This window comes from Indicator indicator, chromosome 20 (genome assembly GCF_027791375.1).
Source record: "Indicator indicator isolate 239-I01 chromosome 20, UM_Iind_1.1, whole genome shotgun sequence".
Taxonomy (NCBI): Eukaryota; Metazoa; Chordata; class Aves; order Piciformes; family Indicatoridae; genus Indicator; species Indicator indicator.
This window is the reverse complement of record NC_072029.1, coordinates 14,860,617-14,880,803: the sequence shown is the minus strand read 5'-3', so window position 1 is coordinate 14,880,803 and position 20,187 is coordinate 14,860,617. Positions and strand designations below refer to the sequence as shown.

General features: G+C 39.6%; 1 protein-coding gene across 2 annotated transcripts in view; it reads left to right on the top strand.

The window, feature by feature from the left end:
* Positions 1-19,889, top strand: part of RBM33 (RNA binding motif protein 33) — an 81,705-nt gene extending 61,816 nt beyond the window's left edge. For both annotated transcript variants that reach the window (XM_054390250.1, XM_054390251.1), the window contains 4 exons: positions 11,895-12,095; positions 13,502-13,690; positions 18,115-18,203; positions 18,400-19,889. In XM_054390250.1, the coding sequence (XP_054246225.1) occupies positions 11,895-12,095; positions 13,502-13,690; positions 18,115-18,203; positions 18,400-18,448 (528 nt within the window). In that variant the 3' untranslated portion in view covers positions 18,449-19,889. The remainder of the gene's footprint in view (positions 1-11,894; positions 12,096-13,501; positions 13,691-18,114; positions 18,204-18,399) is intronic.
* The last annotated feature ends 298 nt before the right edge of the window (positions 19,890-20,187 follow it).

Below are 20,187 nucleotides of genomic sequence, written 5' to 3'. Positions count from 1 at the left end.
TGCAGAAGACAAAAAGCAAACATTGCAATTAGCTGCTTAACACTGATCAATACAGTTGATTAATTTTTAATCAGTTAGACAAGTAGAATTTATGACTTACTTTCTTTGACCTTACAAGGAAAAAGTAAAAATTGAGCAGCAAAAGGACCAGTCTGGTGCACTTCAACAGGATTTTAAAGAAAAATTAAAAGCTACTTGGACTCTGAATACTGTAAAGATAACAGATAACATTTAGTTTCCACTTCCAGTGTTAGTCTTGCCACATGCTTTATTTTTCCAACCTTTGCCTTAGGAAAAGCCATCTCATTTTTTCTAGTTGTTCTCCTTAGCACATGGTAGTGCTTCCTCTAATAGCCTGCCTTTGGCCAAGGGGATGGGGTTTCTCTTATCTATATGCAGGTAAGCAGCCCTGCTGTTCCTCTCAAGTCTAGTCACTTGTACCCATTTTCCTTTCTATAGCTATTCTGTGCAGAGATGTTTTGAATACCCATGTATGAGTGGGATGCCCTGTGATTAGGTACAATGCTCTTAAGTTTTGTTGGCAAAGCTTTGGAAAGTCCCTTTCAGCCTGCCTGCTGTGGTACAGCATGACAGGAGATAGTTAAGAAGCTGATTGAGGCCAGACTCATTCTAACTATCTGGGCCAAATGGAACTAAACCAGGAGCTGATAGCAAAAGACAGGTACAAATTAAGCAGGACCATCTGTAGAACCAGGATTAGATGGTGGTGTGTTGTTGATGGTTTCTTGTTTAACAGTTGAGGAGATGAACTTTCTGTATTGGAGAGATTTGTGGTGCACAAATACTGTTGGAAGAGAATGGTTTCTTCTCTTGAGGGCAATATCTTTCCCAGTCTAAGCTTCTAACTATGTTTGTTTTGTTGCTGGGTACTGCAGTACTACTGAAGATCTCTGACCTCAAGCTAGAAGTATCCCTTGTTACTTGAGAAGGTAAAATGGCCTTTCATCTCTTTCCACTATATTTGCTCTTGAGAGGATTTTCCTTTTTTTTTAAATGGAATTGTAAAAATTGCTAATTAAATTCTAAGAAATACTTAAATTTTTCTACTTTAACTGATGCATAAGATGGCTTCTTATACTTAAAAGGGATGTAGGAAAAGATGTAGCATTTTCTGCATGTCAGACTTAAGTCTGCATATCAAGATGGAAGCGTGTTGGTATTGCCATTAATGATTTTTGTCTGTTAATGTTTTTTTAAACAAATCTCATCGCTACCTCCTCCTCCCTTCCCAGTACTGATATGCTCATCCTGTTTCTAATACTTTCCGTAATTTATGCAGTATAGAATGGCAGTACAGTGACTAGTTCTCCATTTTAATTACTCTTTTAAATGTTATGTTGCTGGTAAATAAGGCAGTGTTGAGCATATGACGGAGAGGAGAGAGGAGTTTTGTGGAGGCCCACGTGAATTTGATGGATCCAGTGTATTTTATGATTTGTATGGCATGTGTTCAGAGCTGTCCTTCCCAGATACAGGAGTTCAGTGTGTCTGCTGAGTATTTATACTAGTGTGTGTTCACTGAGAAAACATCTGAGATTTGCTTGGCTTGGTAAGGAGCCTGAAGTCAGTCCTAAAGATAACTCTTAAGATTGTAGAATATTTGTTGGGAAGAAACACCCTAATAAATCACTTAAAAATGTGATCATAGAGTGATTAATAAATAAGGATGAAAGGACCATAGAAATAATGTATTCTCTCCTGAAGGGAGGATGAACTGTCGCATTCCCCAGAGATTTGTTCAACCCGTTTGAGATCTCATTATTGGACTTGACCATCTATTCTGGTGTCTAATGTGTATATTTAGGAGAATTTTCTTAGTGACTAAGCCACATTTTCTTGCTGTACTTTTGAATCTGACTATTTGTATTATATTTCAAAAGAGATGGGAAAGAATTTATATCCCTCTCTGTGGCTGTCTCTTTCTATAGATCTCCTTACTGTTTCTGAGAACTAATGTCCTTCACTCCCTCTTGGTGAGGCATGTTTTCTAACACCTTGGCTGTTTGTGGTGGTCTTCTCTGGGCTCTCTGTAATCAGTCTGTTGATAAATAATTCTAGTACCATGTGTATTTGAATTCCTTGAGCCAGGATATTAGAAGGGTCTTTAGTCCTGTAAGAACAGGTTTGTGTTAGCTACAACCTTAAATATCTTAAGATAATATGAAATGTGCTGAACATGTTTTTTAATTTAGTTGGAGGTTCAGTGGGAAATGGTGGTATCTTAATCTCTGTATCGTTTAATCATCTTATATTGTTGTTGGGTGATTTCTCTCTAACCAGAAAATGGCCTGCCATGCTCAAAGAGACGTGTGTCTGTCCCAGAGGCCTGAAAATGCTGTTTCTTATGCTGCTCCAAGAACACACCAATCTTTGTCTCTGTGTAAAGCTGCACAATGAGCCTTTTTCATAAATACATACAAACCTCAGTGTTCCCTGTTGGATTAGAAGCGGTATCTTATTAGTGATCATAAGGCCTGAAAACCTGAGATGGTGCTTCATCTGAAAATCTTGAAGAAAGATTTAGCAAGTTCTTTTGTTTGAAAAGCCTGTCACACAAAAATGTCCTTGGATTGTAAAAAGAAAAAGGCTTGGAATCAAGATAGACAACTTTATTCATATTTAGAGTAACTGAGAAGTGTAAGAGCTGAATATGGAGTTCCAAATATGGAAAAAGATACTGACTGAGATGATTATTGTTTGATAATGTAACTATCAACCACCTTTGCTTAATGTTTGTACTTGTTTCTACTTGTGTGTGTATGTTCAAGTTTAATTAAAAATATTTTACTTGAAAGCTCCGTTGCGCCTTTCATCTAAGTATGTTAGGAATTACACACACTAAGGTTTTTGGCATTTGCATGAGAAGTTCTTGAGGAATCCCTTTACCCATCTCTGCAGTACTCCCAGGTGTGAGAAACAGAACAGGAGCTCTTTGCCATATGTGGGTCCTATTACTCTTTAAGAAGTAGGAGAAGGATGTTTTGGTTTATTTGTATCCCACTACTTGAAGGAGCCATGGTTAATGTCTGTATTCTCTCAGCAGTGGACTGCAGAAACCATGGTATCTGAATGCCCAGATATCCTGTTTGTCACTCAGTGTCACTGGCACTCAGTACTAGTAAAAGTGCTGTTGAAAATGGACTGTGCCTGCCACAACCTGCAAGACTTAACTCGAAGTATTTCACAACTGGGCATTAATTTCCTCATTCTATTTCAAAAAAACCCTCACTCAAACCCCTCCTTCTCCCCCATCCCCTCTAACCTCTCTGTGGAAACAAAGCAAAAACAACCCAAACAAAAATACCCACTGACCCAACCAACTCCCCCCAGAAAACCAAACCCCAAACAAAAAAAAAAACAAAAAAAAAAAAACCCAAAAACAACCCAAAACAAAAAAAAGGAAGTCAGGGAGCCCTGCAGCAATCCGGTTATGAAAAAGGCATGGTATTTTCATGACACATTTGAAAATAAGCAATAAAACTTGTCCCCCTAGACCTCCAGTGAGGATGGTCCCTGCAGAGGCAGAATATTTGATGGCTTGGGGATAGTGAGACGGGCTGTGCTGCACTGTTTGGAGCATATTTGGAAAATTAAGTACAAGAGCAAGCATGGACAATCACTTAGCTACTAGGGGGAGTTAAAGTGACAGCTAAACCAGATGTAGATAATATTTTGTATGGGTATGTAATAAAATCCTCAAAAGAGGGAAGAGATGTCTACCTACATTGGATTTAACTTTACTGTGGATAACTTGGAACTAGAGTACAATAAAGTATTTCTTATCGTAGGCTGCAGAACAGGTTTCTCCTTTTCCTCAGGAGACTTTTAAATTGTATTTTGAAGAAGAGTGCTGCTTTCTCTTGAACACCCTGGGAGCCAGTGTTTGGTATTGCTTGTCGCTCTTGTTAAATCTCAAAGGAGAGTTTTTCGGCCATCCTAAGTGTTACAGGGCAAAATTTTTATTGCTATGATGTCGGTGTTACAGAGCATCTAGTAGCTTAGTTTCCTTGATAGGAAATGACTGAAAGGAATTTTAATACCCTTAAGATGCATTGCAGAGAGAAAGGGCTGATTTTTCAAAGGAAGATTAATTGAATGCAGTCGCTTCCCTTGGAGGGGAAAACATGCAGATTTGCCCAACTTAATATTTTTAAGGAGTCATGAACACCTTTGTTAAATGGCATTTCAGGTTTGACCACTTGGAACAGACCTTTAGTTAGAGGTGTGGCTCTGAGTTGGAAGAGGTAATGTGGGTTGGCCACAGCAAGGTTGTACAAGATGTGTAAGGCAACACACCAAAGGGACTCAACTTGCCATTAGTTTTAAGCGCCAAAGAACACGAACTAGAGAAACTAGACATGATACGAGAAGGGCAGCTCCAGTTGTACTGGTTTTTGGTAGTCACTACTGGCTTTGTGTGCCATAGCTGGTATCTGGTTGAGAAGTACTTCATTAGGAGCTTTGGGCCATTGGAAGTTTTGGATTGCTGGGGTTCTTTACCAGGAGAATCCTTTTCTCTTGGTGATTTCTCTGTGTCTAGTCTTTTAAATTCCCTGGACAAGAAATATCTCAGACTGGCAACTGAAAATGGAAGCAGGAGACTGCTGAAAAACATTTTTCTTGACATCTACATACTCTGCAGACAGTTAACATAAAAATGAAGGTACTTCTGAGAGCATTATACACATCCAGTCCAGAACTTTGATTTTGCTATAGTTTTGACACAGAACTTGTTTTTTTCATAGTGAACTGATGGATGGGTGTACTAGAAAGACAATGTAGTTAACAATTCCACATCTGATCAACTGTTTTTCTGTAGCTCTTTGTGAAGCATCAGTATATATCATGGGTAAGGCCAGAATTCTTTAACATGTTTTTGACCAGTCTTTTCATGCCTTAGTTCTCCTCTCGGGCAGATGAGGAGGTACTTAAGGTAAGAATTCTATTGGTACATGGGATTAAATGGAATTAACTGCTTTTTCTGCAAGATATTTTCATCTTGGTGTTCTGACTTTTCATACACCATTAGGCACAGAAGATAGTCATCACATTATGGCTCACTGAAGCAGCTTAGCTGTGTCTTTTTTACACAGGACGGGAAATACTTCTGCGTTTGATTTATTGCTTAGGCTGGGTTCTCTTGCTTGATTTAAGATTCCCCCATGCAAAAGTTTCAGGCTGTGAAAAACAGTCCATAATTCACTGGCCAGCACCAGAAGTGTCTTTTTTTCTGGTGTGAATGGGGAAATTGATCGTCCCACCTTCTTATTTCTATGTGTACTTCAAATCAAAACTAGACCATTAATATTTTAAACCAACTGTTAAGGAAGAGTTGTCTGTTGATAGAGTAGTGGATTCTAGCCTGGCTGGAGAGCAGTTTTAAGTACTGCCATTCTTGAATCAAAAAAAAGAAAAAAAGTTTTTTAAAAAACAGAAGGCCTTTAAACCAAGGTTTTCTAAGTGTTTGGCATTTGAGAGATTCAGAAATAGTGCTTGGTTATGTCACTTGGTTGTGGGGTATTTGGCAGGCAATTAGGCTTCCTATTGCAAGGTCCTCCGTCTGTCAGTTGGCTGTATGAAATTCATAAAGCATCTGGAGCACCAGTTGAAGAGAAATAGCTGATTATTAAGGCTTTACTTCAATATGCTTCTGATAATTGTAGTGAGAAAATACTTGTATGTATTGGATGATAGTCTTGCTTGGTCTACATAGTTTTCGCTTTCCTGTTTTTCTCTCTTTGTTACATGGGGATGACAGTTGTCAGTGTTTATGTCTGTCTTTTTTACTATAGTCAATGTCAGTATCAGCAAAATACAAGTTTACATATTAAATAATTTGTAGTTGATGGAATAGTAACTTACCTTTGTTCTTGAAGTGACGATTCATTTAATAACATAAAGGATAAGGGCTTTGCCCCCCTACCGACTGTGATACTGTACAGGGTACTTGTTTCTGAAAATACTGACTTAAACTGGTAGCAGATGCAGGGTTTCTCCATTCTTAAAGGAAAGAAACTACCAGACATTTATGGTCTGAGATTTCCTTGCAAGATTTAAGCCTTCATCATGCTACAGAGCATTTGAGTTATATCACGTCTAAGAAAAGTTGAAAACATTTTGCTTCTCTGTGTTATTTTTACACAAATCAAGCAGTTCATTTCTTTTAAGTGCTCTATCCAGTGTGTGCATCCCTTTACTAGTGTGGGTGATTTTGAATTAGCTTTATAAAGATTACATGGATAGACACAGCATTGTGGTCGTTAATAGAAACCTGTGCAGCGAGGTCTGCGGGCTGCAAGATCACTAACAGTGCCAATGACAGTGAAGTATGGCCTTATCGAAAGGAGAATTCATAAGAGGCTGCCCTGGGACACTGCACCACTGTCCTTCTGTGTATCCTGACAATGTTATCTGTCCTCTCAGTACGGAGTATCAAATGTCTGTCACGAGTACAGAAATTAATTTAATGTCACCTGAAGACATGCAATTAATCTTTTAGAGGTTTTCATAATACCTTTACAGAAAGAGTTGCCAGTTTGGCGGATTTGGATTTTGGGGTTTAGCGGAAGATAAGGAAAATTAATTTTTCATCAGGGTTAATACAAGCTAGCAGGGCCACAAAGGCTGAGAAAAATGGTTTGGGAATTTGTCAAGTGTTGTCACTCTAGAATAATGCTGCTTAACGTCTGATAGGTGTAATCAAGAGTTGAGATTTCTATAGAGGGGGATTAATCAATTTGCTCACTACAGAATGCGAGTTGGCGATACCATTCCTTCATGGGGTTTAAGAATGAAAATAAGATTTGATCTGTCAAATTGCAAGCAGCTCTGACAGTATCAATAGGCATTTTTATCAGTACATTTAAAAGCGTTTGTTATAAATAAATTTGTCCTGTTAATGTTGGTGGCAAATAAACTTCATCTTCATTGTAGAACTGTCATAATGAGTATGATAGAGTAGAGAGCTTCAGCTTGCTAAATTCAAGCAGTCCCTTATAAAATTCTGCTTTTGGAATTTGTAATCTTGTATTTGACAGAATGGTCCTTAAGTTTCACAAAACACAATGCTGACTACATACATATATATGTGTGTGTAGTGAGTCTCACTATTGAAAACCTGCCTTGATAAGTATCAGGGAATCAGTTCTAAAAGTCATGGCTGTAATTCCTCTTTACTAGTCCAGGTTCAGATCAAACTGTGCTCCCTCTTCCATAGTATAAGTTGGAAACCATTCACCATGTAGATCAAATCCTTTTGCCTTTGATTTTTGTTTAATAACATGCATTACTTGAACTTGTTGTTTTGGCACCACTTAGTCTTGTAGTACATGCAATTGAAGAATTTTCATGCTTGCCCCTGAACAGAACTCCTGCTTCTTTAAAAAAAAATATTTTCACTGCTCCAAAATCAACCTAATAATGGCAGTTTCATTCACAGAACTGTAGAATGGTACAGGTTGGAAGGGACCTCTAGAGATCATCTAGTCCAACCCCCCCAGGTTCACCTAGATCAGGCTGCAAAGAAATGAATCCAGGAGGGGTTTAGAAAGTTTCCAGAGAAGACTCCACAACCTCTTCGGGCAGCCTGTTCTGGTGCTCCATCACCATCAAAGTAAAGAAGTTTTTCCTAATATTTATGTGGAACTTTGTGGCTTATCAAGTTCTCTGTTCAAAAGAACTCTTTCCTGGCTGTATGTTAGGAAGGTAGACCTTTTATAAAACTGAAAAAGTCTGAGCTTGAAGCTCAGAATGATTTATAATACAGAAATTGAGCAGTAACAATAACAGAAAAATATCCTTCCTTTATTGGTTTGCAGAAAAAGAAAGGAAGTTCACTTTTCTGCAGGGGACATTAGAGGAAATTTTCAGTATAAAACCAGCTTTTATCAATTAATCTGAGGTCTTTGTGGTGGATTGAGAAGTATTCTACCTGGTTTCAACATTTTGTGTACCGAGTTTTGTGAGGCGAGCCATGATGATTTACAAAAATACTTTGTATTGCCTTGTATATCTTAAAATGCTATGAAAAAAAAGGATAAAAAGTTATTTTGACAAGAGAACACTTAAATTTTAGTATCTCCTGTTGCTATGTGTTTAAATTTGGGGAGGGCAGTAATTACAAGGTAAGGAAAAAGTAGCAATACAGAAATTGTCTTTAGGAAAAGCAAAAGTTGATTTTAAATGAGCCAGAACTGAGACATCTTAAGTAGAGGAGATGCTAGTAATTTAGCTTCTATGATTTAGATGTCATTTTGGGTCACTTCTGCAACACAGCATCATTTCACTTACCTGCTTCTCTGTAGCTTTGCTGTGTGCTTTGATTTTCCTTCTGGGTGCCAGCTTATTAAGTGCTTCAATGTCATGTTATGGTTAAGATCTTGATGTTTGCCTGTCTCAGAGCCCCAGGACTCTTACTGGAACTGTTAGATGAAACAAACATTTGCCTCTTCCAGTGCTCCAGTAAGGACTTGCACTGACACAGGTTCAGAAAGCTAAAACAACAAATGGGTTTAACTTACTAAAAGCCACAGATACAGCAGTCTGGGGATTGCTGGTAATAAAAGCACTGACTGCAAGTGATGGAGCTTGAGCTAAGAAATCCCAGGCAGCATCCAACCTGTCCCGTGATAAGCTAGGTAGTTATCCCACACTCATGGGTGAAAATCAGGAGTCAAGGTATGTACAGGAACCAGCATACATAGTCATCTTTACAATCATACATCTCATCCTCCAAAAAATGTTAATGTTCCCATGAGTGTGTGACTTTTTAAGTAATGTTCTGAGGTTTTATGGCTTTAAGTCTAGATGTTAAAAGCTCTTTGTGGGTGTTTTGCTTGACTTGTCCATCACTGATATGCCTGCAGAAGCCACTAGTTACCTTGCATAGAAGTGTAAGAGATGATGGTGGTGGTGAGTCTGGTTTGCCAGTAAATGCTTTTACATAGGTTCTTCACTTTGGTTTGGGCAGTGCTGCTTGTTGCACCATCATGTCTTCAACCAGTGAAAAAGGAATTCATGCTAGAATATATCTGTGGCTGTGTTGTTTTGCTTGTTAGGCACAGAGTGACTTAAGAGTTACAGTTGGCTTTCGTGTTTCTAAGAAACAACCTAATTTTGTCTTCAGTTGAAGCCAGGGCTACCTGTAACAGGAAACAATGTGTTGCTGACTTTCTGGGAGCGTGGTTAGTCCATGATCAAGAAGTCATTTGCTCACAGACCTCTCTTTAGAAGTAGTGCTGCAGGGTCATTGCTGCTTCCCCTCTCCAAGTAGATGTTCAGAACAGCAGGTTTTGCTCCAGTTGCCCTTTGTTTCTTCTTGCTATTGCAGGAAGAAGCATCCCTTGCTCCATCCCCTTTTCTTACCCTGTGGACTTGTAAAACAATTTTTTGGTGGATTTTCTCATTTCTAAAATGAATTGTTTCATTTTAAATCCTAGAAATGCTTGTACCTTTTCAGACTTTGGCAGGAGCTAGTAGTGAAGCCCAAAGGAGATATTTGAGACCCCACAGGAAACAAACGCCATCAAAGTTCTCATCAATGTGAACCAGTGTTGTGTGCTTGTGCCTTTGACTCTGTTCTAGTTGTGTGTTTAGCTTACACAGTTTTATTTGGTGATAATTGGGCTCGGTAGTTAAATACTGGGTGACTGTTGGCCATCCTTGCCTTTTATGGGAAATGATTGTTTGCTTTTGAACTTTCAGTAATGAGCATATTTGATGTGTTTTGTACCTGAGGGCTTTACTCAGATGCTCTTCCTATGTGCTGGGATTTCTTCTTTGGTTTGGAAAGAAATGGTTGCAAATATTTATGGTTGCCTTTCACAGCAGGCAGTTAGCAGAGATGAGATTTTAATTTCCAACTATTGTATTTTTATTCCTCCTAGAATTTTGTGATACTTCTAGTTTCGTCGTCTTCCAGCTGCTGTAGGGTGGAATAAAATAGATTATCTGATCAAGGCATAGGGCATGTGGTGATGCTGATACTGGAACTAATACTGAAATAGGGAGAATTTAATGCTGGTTTCCTGGTAAGGATTTGTTTACGTACATACGACTGAATTTTTCAGGAGAGGAGGTGAGCTTTTGTATTTTTGAACAGTAGTTGAAGAGAGACTCTGAAGGGGGAAAGCTTAAATTTCTCACCAGTTACTGCTCTCAAAGGTTTATATACATTTTTTTCTATGAAGCCACAGAGCCATTCAGTTAAGCAGACAAAAAAATTAGCTGATTAGACAAGGAAAAACCAGATGCAGTTTTCTATTATTTTCTGGCTTTGGACACTGCATAGGAAAGCCTTTAAGCAAGAAGGGCTTCAAGATTTTCCCTATGACAAATTGTGCTTTTGAAGTGTAGGTGGTGATGGAGCTGGTTTGTTTGGGATTTAAGTAGCTGAATTCTTGAGAACTTGTTGCCTGAATACACTTGATAATAGAGGATTTGATTGAGGGATGCAGATTGTGAACTAGTGAGCCTAAAATGTGAGACTGTCCTACATACCACCTACACTGGCCTGTTTCTCTTCAGGGTGATAGCAAAGAGACTTAGTAGCCAGTCCTCAGTAGGACCCAGTTTCTTTTGCTTTTGTTTAATCCTGGTTGTGAGATGATTTATCTTCTCAGTCAAGATAATTTACTCTTAGACCATAAACTGTTCCTTCTGCAGCCTTGTCTTTTGTCTATCTATATGAAAGCCATGTGACAGTTAGTATGAAGCTCTCTGGTTTGACTTGTGAGTATTTAAGGAAAAGGGGGGGAAATGTAGGTGAAGATGCTTTCACAATTTATTTTTGTTCCCCATCAGGCATGCCTTCTCTTTGAGTGCTTTTGCAGAGTTACCTGAGGGTGGTTAGGGATTTATACAAAGCCTTTCTCCTGCAAATATAATGCTCATTAGTATTTGAGATCTAAAGTGGGAGTCCACCCAAGGTACAGTTACTGATTTTGAAGCCATGCAGTAATATAATCTGCTTTATAGAGGCAAAAGTACCTGACCTGTTGTCAGACTCTGCTATCCCTTGCTCCATGGGATGTTTTTCAGTGATCTGAACAGCAGGGCACAAATTCAGGAATCACCTGTTTGTAGAACTGTGGAACTGTTTGGGTAGAGGCAGTAAAGGGAATAATTTCTCTCTTAATGCTTTCAGTTTATGATTTTCCTGTGCTTTAATGCACTGAGAGATGTAGTGGAAAGAGATCTATTGGTTAAGAGAAGTGCTCAGATGGTGTTTCATTGTGCTTGTGATTATAAATATCTATTAGTAAGAGTTCTATAAAATGAACAACAAAAAAAAACCACCTTGGGGAAGAACTGTTCTGAATACCAACAGTGTCTGAGGAAGGAGTCTGCTGGTTTGAAAGCTGGCAGAGTAAGTCTATGCTTCAAAGTAAATAGCAGTTGGACTTTTAAAGATGAGCAGTATTTGCCTGATTCTGCCAGCTTACCCAGCTTGTTGCTCCTTTTTTCTGCAATGGGTATGACTCTTTTGTTTTAGTGGGGTTTTTTTTGTTGTTGTTTTTAAAGAGAGCAGTAGAAAAATAGCACACGCTGTAGTTGTGTGTAACCCTGGAAAGAAGAATGATTTGGACAGAGGAGGAGGAGCAAATACATCTTGCTTCTCATTGAACATCATAAATATAATAAAGTCTGAACAAAATAAAGTGTTCTTCAGGTACTGGGGATTTATTTTAGAGTGAAGCACAATTTCCAGGCTGACCCCTTGCACACGCTTGCTGTGGCTGCTGGTTTGCTTTAGCAGGCAAACCACTGGGTGTTCGCTGTCTGCTGAGCGAGCTGGATGTGGCAGGAGACTGCTCAGGGTGAGGGTTTGCAGTGCCTGGACACTGAGCTGCCTGTTGTGTTGTTGATTTCAGCAGGGGGGAGAGGATGCTGGCTTTTTTCACCCAGAGAGCCAGCCCCAGCGGTCTCAACAACCCCCGGAGCCGAAACAGCAGCCAGTGCGGAAGGTCACATTGACAAAGGGAATGCAACAGCAGCAGCACCAACAGCAGGCACAGACCCATTCACCAGCTCCTCAAGGAGTCAAAAACATCCAGGGAATCCATCAACCTAAAAAGGTGATTTTTTAGATGCATATTGCTGCTAGAAGTTTTACTGTCTAGCTGTGTTGCTCTATTAATAACTAGCATTCTGTTTGTCAATTGCTAGCACAGGGCTGCATGACCCAGGAGATGCATAATTGCATATAAAGCTTTTAATCTAGAGAGACATTTTTGTAGCAGCACAGACTGGAGATGCCTGCAGGTTGTTTCATCTGCTGACTTTCTGGCCAGCACAGTGCTCCCTGGGGAAAATGCGTGCGTCCTGAGGTAGCTACTCTAGGAGAAGGTATCCAATGTTCTTTCTGTGTGTAAAACCAAGACTTTCTTCTGAAGGCATGTTCGAGCTTTCATTCTGGCTGTTTCTTGCATATGTAGGAGCATACAGCAACTGTTTCAGGATGCTCTTTGGTCGATCCTCAAAGCTGGTATCGCTCAAAATGCAGTCGGTGATCTCGTAACTTGATTTTTGCTCTGATTATGCACTGGGAGGAGGCAGGGACAGGATTTGGGTGGCATTGATGTGTGCCATCTTTGCATTTGCAAAGTGGCATGCTCCCTCAAAATAGCTATGTTTTGGCTTTAAAGTTCTTTTCTTGGTTTTGGGTTTGAACTGCTGGCCTTAATTATCCTGCTTGATGTAAAGATAAAGTTTCCCTGCTGGTCGCATGGGGTGGGAAAAGTCATTGCCCTCAGGCTTTCCAAGTACATGTGGAGAAATTGTGTTGACTGTTAATGTTAAGTTTAACATTTGTTATTCTATTTTTTTTGTTGTTATTTTTCCTCTCTCCAACTGCTCAACCTTTAATTTACAAGAACTAAATCCACATATTTCATGCTCTGGGGGATAGTGTGGTGCTGAATCCAACCAGATTTGCAGGAAAGGAGTTCTGAAAAACGTTGGTTTAAAGTAATTTAGCGTATGTGAATATTCTATCCTGGTAATACACCAAGAATTGGTAGCCATAGAGACTTGGAGGTGCTTGAAGCAGTTTGCTGGTCTTGTGGGTTAAAAAGAGAAAAAGGAGAGGGATCACTGGTTGACTTTTTTTGGCCAGGCTCAAAATACGGGAGCTGAAGACGTTCTACTAATGTGATCAGTGTTGAAAACCAGGTTATATATTTTCGTCTGAGACACTCCACTGCTTAGTCCATCTGTGCTAAAGCTGAGGCTTGTAGCCTCAGTGCAACACATATAACAATATATAACTTACTATACTTCTAAGAGAGGTTTGTATAAGCAGTGGATGAATATGTTAATAATTGGCCTTTAAAATCAGCAAACAGCAACAAGCTGTTTTAAATCAAGGTGTACTTTAATCAAGTCTTTAACTGAATCACCAACTTCCATGCTGTCTGTCAAATGCAGGGAGCAGAAGCACTAGGTAAGTAAATCAAAATACTGTTACTTTTGTTGTTGGCAGGTCATTATGCACGGCAGAGGCAGAGGAGTAGCAGGCCAGATGGGCCGAGGACGCTTGATGCCAAATAAACAGAACCTGCGAGTGGTGGAGTGCAAACCTCAGCCCTGTATTGTGTCAGTTGAAGGGCTTTCTTCATCAACTACTGATGTCCAACTGAAAAACCTGCTGATGTCAGTGGGACCCATTCAGGTAGGTCAACCTCGGTTTATCATTTTTGTGCCAAAAGGCTTTCATTCCAGAAAGCTCAATTAATTCCCTGACACTAAATACAATGTGTGTTTATTGGTAATTTATGTCTGAAGGCACCCCCTCCCACCCACCCCTACACCTGGTAGCAAAGACAAGCATGTGATGATATTGTGGCATCGGAGGCACGGGAGGATTTTGCTAACTGTCACATTCCTGCTGCAAAGGAGTCTCCTTCATTTTGGAGCTCTGTGCTACCTCTGTTATTTTCCTAGACAATACAAGCCTACCTATTCTGTGAGGCTGTTGAAGCCAAATGATCATAGCAAAGCAAGTGTATTTTTGGTTTCTGTCCTTGTTTTTATTGTTGGCTTGTACCCACCCTTTCTTTTGACATTTACCTTTTGCTGCCATTGCAGTACTGAGGTAAGCGCACTTAATGGACACTACCCAGTTGAGACCTTGTACTGTGTAACACCATCTATTTTTTTCAAAGGAATTACAGTCTCCTTTGAAGGGTTTTTTCTATCCTTTATTTTTTTTACAAGCTTCTTTTTAGGAAGGGCCTGTGAGCAATGTTATGACACACACACAAGTGTATCTACTGTGAAGCTGCTCTTTGTAAACTGCCCTCTGGAACTGATCTATCAGTTAAACTGACTGTAGGAAAACAGGAGGCTTTCAAAGCACAGAAGGGCTTAGGAGGCCCTCTCTGATATGTTGTTAGTACATTTGAAAATATCAGTCAATGAATAGTGAAACACACAGGTAAAAAATTTTCCTTGATTTTTTTTTTCTCTGTTTTTAAGTGCCTTGTAAGACAAGAACTGAAAATGAAATGTTTGAAAATCTGTGTGTCCCTTTTCACAGCAATCACTTTTATAGATGGTGCTAGATTCTCCAAGAATTCAATATCCTGAAGTGTATGAGTTGATTTTCTTGTGGCTTTAAATTAATGTTCTTCTTGATGTTTGTGCAGTGTTGTACAAACTCCCCAGCAACTCAAAGTGGTCAGGAGCCTCTGATAACAAAGGCATACTCAGGTTACTATCATGAGGTTATTTCCTCATTCTTCCTTTAAAATGCATTTCATTTAAGCGCCTTATAGTGAGGAGTGCACAAGGGAGGCAAGCAGTGAATGGAAGGGCTTCTTGCCATGGCTGTGGGAGTTTCATGCATGAAGATAGTATGTGTGAGAGACAAGGAGAGGTCATGGCCATGACCAAAGCAAAGAGATCTCAGGTAGTGCAGAGCTCTCATCTTCTAAGATTGTGTTGCTACAGAAAAGACATGAACATAGGAATGACTGCACTGACACACAGCTTTGAGAGAAGAGGGTGAAATACTTCCCAGTGACCTCTCTGCTCTTTGAGGACAGGAATAGGTTGTGGCCACTGGTCATACCTGGTACAGGACCTCCTCTTAATCTGCACCTTCTGTACTGGTGCATCTGTGCAGCAATTGATCCCACACCAGCTCCTATTTTCAGATACATAGTTTGGCTCTTAGTTTTGTTGCAATGTTATCATCCTGCATGTTTTTTCTCAGGAAGAGGATCTTCTCTGGCATAACAGAAAATTTTAACATATTTAACATATGGAAAAAACATTCTAACATCTGGAAAAAGTCTGTAATGTGTCAGTGGAGTGAATGGGGAGGAAGATACTGCTTTGCTTTTCTGAGTATGAAAGGGTTGGATTTTTATTTTTAACTTTTTCATGTCACTGTTGTTATCAAGGTACAAGTACCTTGCACAAACTCCAGGAAGGGAAGTTGAAAGCTTCCCTCAATTTGTGATGTTCAATGCTCCTGGCTTTGCCATCAGCTTGCACTGGGGTGATGCTCCTGTATCATAGAATCATTCAGGTTGGAAAAGACCTTTAACATTGAGCCCAACTATAACCCAAGCTGGGCACACGTAAGAGAATATGGAGACTTTTACAACTGAAGTTGGAAAACCTGCATTTTTCCCTTCCATACCCTAGAAATGGAGAAAAATCACCTTTTCCCTTACTTGAGCTTTTAAATAGCCTCTATTGCCTAATCACTGAAGACTTTAATTCTCATCCTTGCTTTGTTAAAACTCCCCTGTTATAGTGGAAAAAAAACACCATCAAAATCCTCTGTTCAGTATCTTGAGGAAAAATCTGTGGGGCACTAGGAGCAGCCCCTTAGTTATACCTTCATTTTTCAACTCAAACATGATTAAATTAGCAGGAAAAGTTTCCACATACGGTCTGCTGTCTGACTCCTTCTGGATTGGATAAGAATTCAGACACAAATAATGTATCTGTAGTAAAATCTGAGTACTGAATAGAAAACAATTACATTGTTTAATTAAAATTACACATTCCAAAGTGTTGGAAAGTACAGAAGATTTCTGAGCACACCACCAAAATAGACCTTCCTGGGGACTGATGGAGCAGTGACACACCGTACACATCCATCCAAAAACATTTGCTAAAGATTGCTAAAAAGTTGCAAAGGTCACAAAAAGCCCAGTGTAGTTTTAGGTGCTCTTCCATCCAGGTTTAGTGTTTATCCTGTCTAAAGAGGCTTGTCTTTAGCTAATTATTGCCCCTTTCAGATTTTTTAAAATTATTTTTTAGGATGGTGGCAGGTAGAGGGGGTCACTTGCTGTACCTTCAGATAATTTGATTACTGAGTGATCGCTCTGGGGAAGTGTCCCATCATCTTTACTCATATTTTCGTACATCTAATGATTGCAAACACAAAACATCAGTGCAAAAATCTCAGTATTGCTTTGTGGAGATTTAAGATGGGAAGTCTGATGTTTAAAAAAAAAAAAAAGGGAAAAATACATCCTTGGAAAAACTCCACTGTTGCATCTCAAGAGCTGATGAGAATGTTGCAAACGTATTTTGAGTAGCTTTACAACCAGTAGTTTTGCTCTGATAACAGTTATTTCATCTCTGGTCCCAGAAGGCAAAAACATTTGCGGTGTTGATGTGCTTCTCTCTGCTTTCTTGGAGCGACAGTGCTACCTGGTGGTCAGTTAGGGTAAAGGCAGCTCTCCGCGCTGACACTGTGCACAGTTACTGAATTTAGTTTTAGTTTAAAGGCGTTTCAGTAGAAATGACAAGCACGTGTGGATGAGTGCTCCTGCGGATCAGCAAGGCTGTTCTCCCTGTGACATGGCACTCAGGGCATGCAGGGCTGCCGTGGTGACCTGTGTAGTCTTCCTACCTGTGAAAATGTTTTCAGCTTGTTGCAGAAGCTGTGCAAGGAGACATGCTCAGGCCTGCTCTGTCCTTGAGGATGAGGAAAGAGAGGAGCAGCCCCACCATGTTCGGCCCTGCTATAGAGCAGTACGTGAGCCACAGATGCCTATCTCAATGACACAAGAAGGTCCTTTCTTCTCATCTCATCTTGCATATGGAGATGGAAAGCTGAGCACTTTTAAAAGCAGATAGTAGGAAGTCAAAGGTGGCAGAAAAGCAGGAAGGATGGAAGAGATCAGTTGCAGCAGCTGAGGATGTAATAAATACTTTCTGTCCAGGCCTCTATGCCTTTTGGTAGGAAAAGTGTCACTCCCAGGAAAGATGCTTCAGGTGTCAGGAGACTGTGAGGGTAATAAAAATGTTGTCTGCATGTGTTGTTGGGAAGGAAGAATAAATAGAATCCAATCTTTCTTTTTAGAAAGTGTCTGCCATGCTGCCATGTGACGTGTTGCAGAGCAGGTTGTGTCATACAGTGGAGATGAGGTTGGTTAGGAAAGCTTACAAGTTTTTTTGCATAGACCTTTTCTTAGCGGCTTCATATGGACTGTCACTCCTAATCCCAAACTTGCCAGTGAACTGAGTGTGTGGTCTAACAGGTAGACCAGTTATTTTGTGAAAGAAATTAAGTAAAGGAGGAAATGTTTATCTCACTCCTACCTGCTGAGTTTCCATCTCCTGGTGTTCTGCTATCTCCCTTTTAACTTCTTTCTGTGTAACCTCAGAGTTTTGGTGTCAAAGATGTTTGCTTTCTGCAAGCACTCTCTTGCTTCCTACTTGTGGATATCCTGCTGCTTCTCTCAAGGCTCTTTGGTTTGCAGTGACTCCAAGTGGTTGTGTGTGAATCTGAGCTCTGCCCAACTGAATGTTTCTTATTGACTTAGCAGAATTTTGGCTGCAGGGATTGGGCCATCTGTACGGACTGCACTGAAGGGCTTGTCACCTTGACTCAATGAGTGGTGATCTGGGTTTTCCAGCTGGTACAGCTGCTTAATGCATCAGCTCTAACACATTCAACTGGGTCCCTGACTGCAGTCTCAGAAGTCTCTCCATTCCCAGGACACCAATTAGAAAAAATAAAGAGGTTTCTGAGAAAAGAAATACTGCAAAATTTCAATTGATTTGATGCAAGATGTAAGGTTTTTAAGTGGAACTTTAAAACTACGTTTTGGCTTTTTGTCTCTGCAGAGTTTACAGATGCTTCCTCAACAACGGAAAGCCATAGCAAAATTTAAGGAGCCAGCCCATGCTTTAGCATTTCAACAGAAATTCCACAGGTAAATAATTAAGCTCTGCTGCGGCCTCAGTTCCTTCCCTCCCGTCAAAAGATTAAATCAGTCTCCTCTATGCAATGCTTCTCTTAATCCAGTTGAGCATCTCTATATTAGTGGCCATCATAGAACCTCCTTGTCTGTTCTCAAGCCCTAGAATCAGTTTGAGCAGAAGGTTTAAATTTCTTTTGACTTTTAACAGGCACATGATAGATCTGTCCCACATAAACGTGGCACTGATAGTTGAGTGAAGTCTTCTGAGAGAAACCCTGATGCTGACAGGAGTGTACTGAGGAGCTACGTGAGGCACAGTGGCAAAACCATTGGATTATGAAACCTTTCATCTTAGGCTTGAGTTGCTGTGTTGAACTACGGAAAACAACAAGATGTCCTCCAGAAGAGCTGAACTTGAGAGGATCTGCAGAGGTGGAATTTCTGTTTGGTTTATTCACATTCTGTTGTAACCACATGGAACTACAGATTTATTTTCTTTCCAAATGCTTTCAGTGCATGTAGACACTGTTCTTCAAGATCCTACTGTGCGACCACAGTGACTTGACAAAGAACGTTTACATCGAAAGATTTAAAAACTCTTCATAGCAAAGAATATTTGATAATGGTTGCTCTTATCTTCAGTGCAAGGTATTTGACTGAAAACTCACTTTTCTAAACAAAACCCATTAGTTATTTTGTATATCTGAGAGGACAGAAGGAATTCTTGCATAGATTTCAGTGTGGTCTACTTCTACTGAATAGCAGTACGCTGAGAAGCTTTGGAGGTGACACTGGAAATTTGTAGTTTCAATCTTTGTAAATAAGTCTGTCTTTGCATTTTTCTATTCCAAGACAAGATTCCATCTTCTCCTTCCAACTCCACTTATTCCATAAAACAGTGTGTAGGAAGAACATTACTGTATTTTCCCTTGGCTTTTAAAAGTAAGGGCCTTTGCTCTTCAGTAGCACCGTGGGGTAGTGAACTCTTGAGTTGTAACTAGGTTGTTTTAAATGACATTGCCAGGTACAAGGAAAAAGAAATATTTGGTGGCTCACTTCAAAAATGTGACATAGGAAGAGTGACACATTGCTAATAGTTCTTTTGGGCTAGTGTCTCACCATTGCCTTATGCTTTGATTAGCTTATTTTATTTTGAAATTTATTTTGTAACTAATGCTAAACCATAAAAAACCTGTAACTCAAAGTACTTGGCTTGATGTGTTGTTCCCAATACATACAGGACTGTAAGGACATTATGAATCTACTGGTGAACGTGGCAGTTCCCAAAAATTACCTGCAAATATTAAGGAGCAGCATATATTTCATTCAAAATAATATCCATAATATTTCCTTTTGGTTAGAACCATCTAGATGGTGTTGCCAAAGGAAGATTTTTTTTTTTCCCAGTTACTTCTGAATAAACTTATTAAAATACCATCTTTATATTGGATTCCAGTTTTTATGAATGTTGCCTTGGTTTTTGGACCATAAGCTTCTGCTTCATCCTTTATTTTAGGAAAACTCTTAAGCACTCCACCTACTATTTAAATGGGAGGAGTTAGAGAAACCTTGTAGTGACTGAGAAAGAACATTATTGGTATGTAATGAAACAGCTCCAAATGGGGTCCAAAATAGGCATTCCAAGCATGGAAGGATGAACTAAGGGAGTTCATAGTGCTGTAGATCTGGGGGGGAGGGGATTTTTTTTTTCTTCTTTTTTTAAAGATTTAATGTTAACCAAGTCACAAAGACCTAATTGGCTTTCTTACAGTTCTGGTCCAGATTTTCAGTTAAGTTACTAAAAATAATTATTTAATAATAAATACTGTCCAAAGTTTTCTAGGTAAAATTGCTCTGTATTAACTGAAATAATACAGAATAGTGTGGTACTTTGGAAATACTGTACTGGGGAAAAGCCTGAAAGAATATTCTAAGCCCATTTAGTAATGAGACACAGTAAAATGAGAATTTTTGCATGGAAGTGAGTTTTACAGTG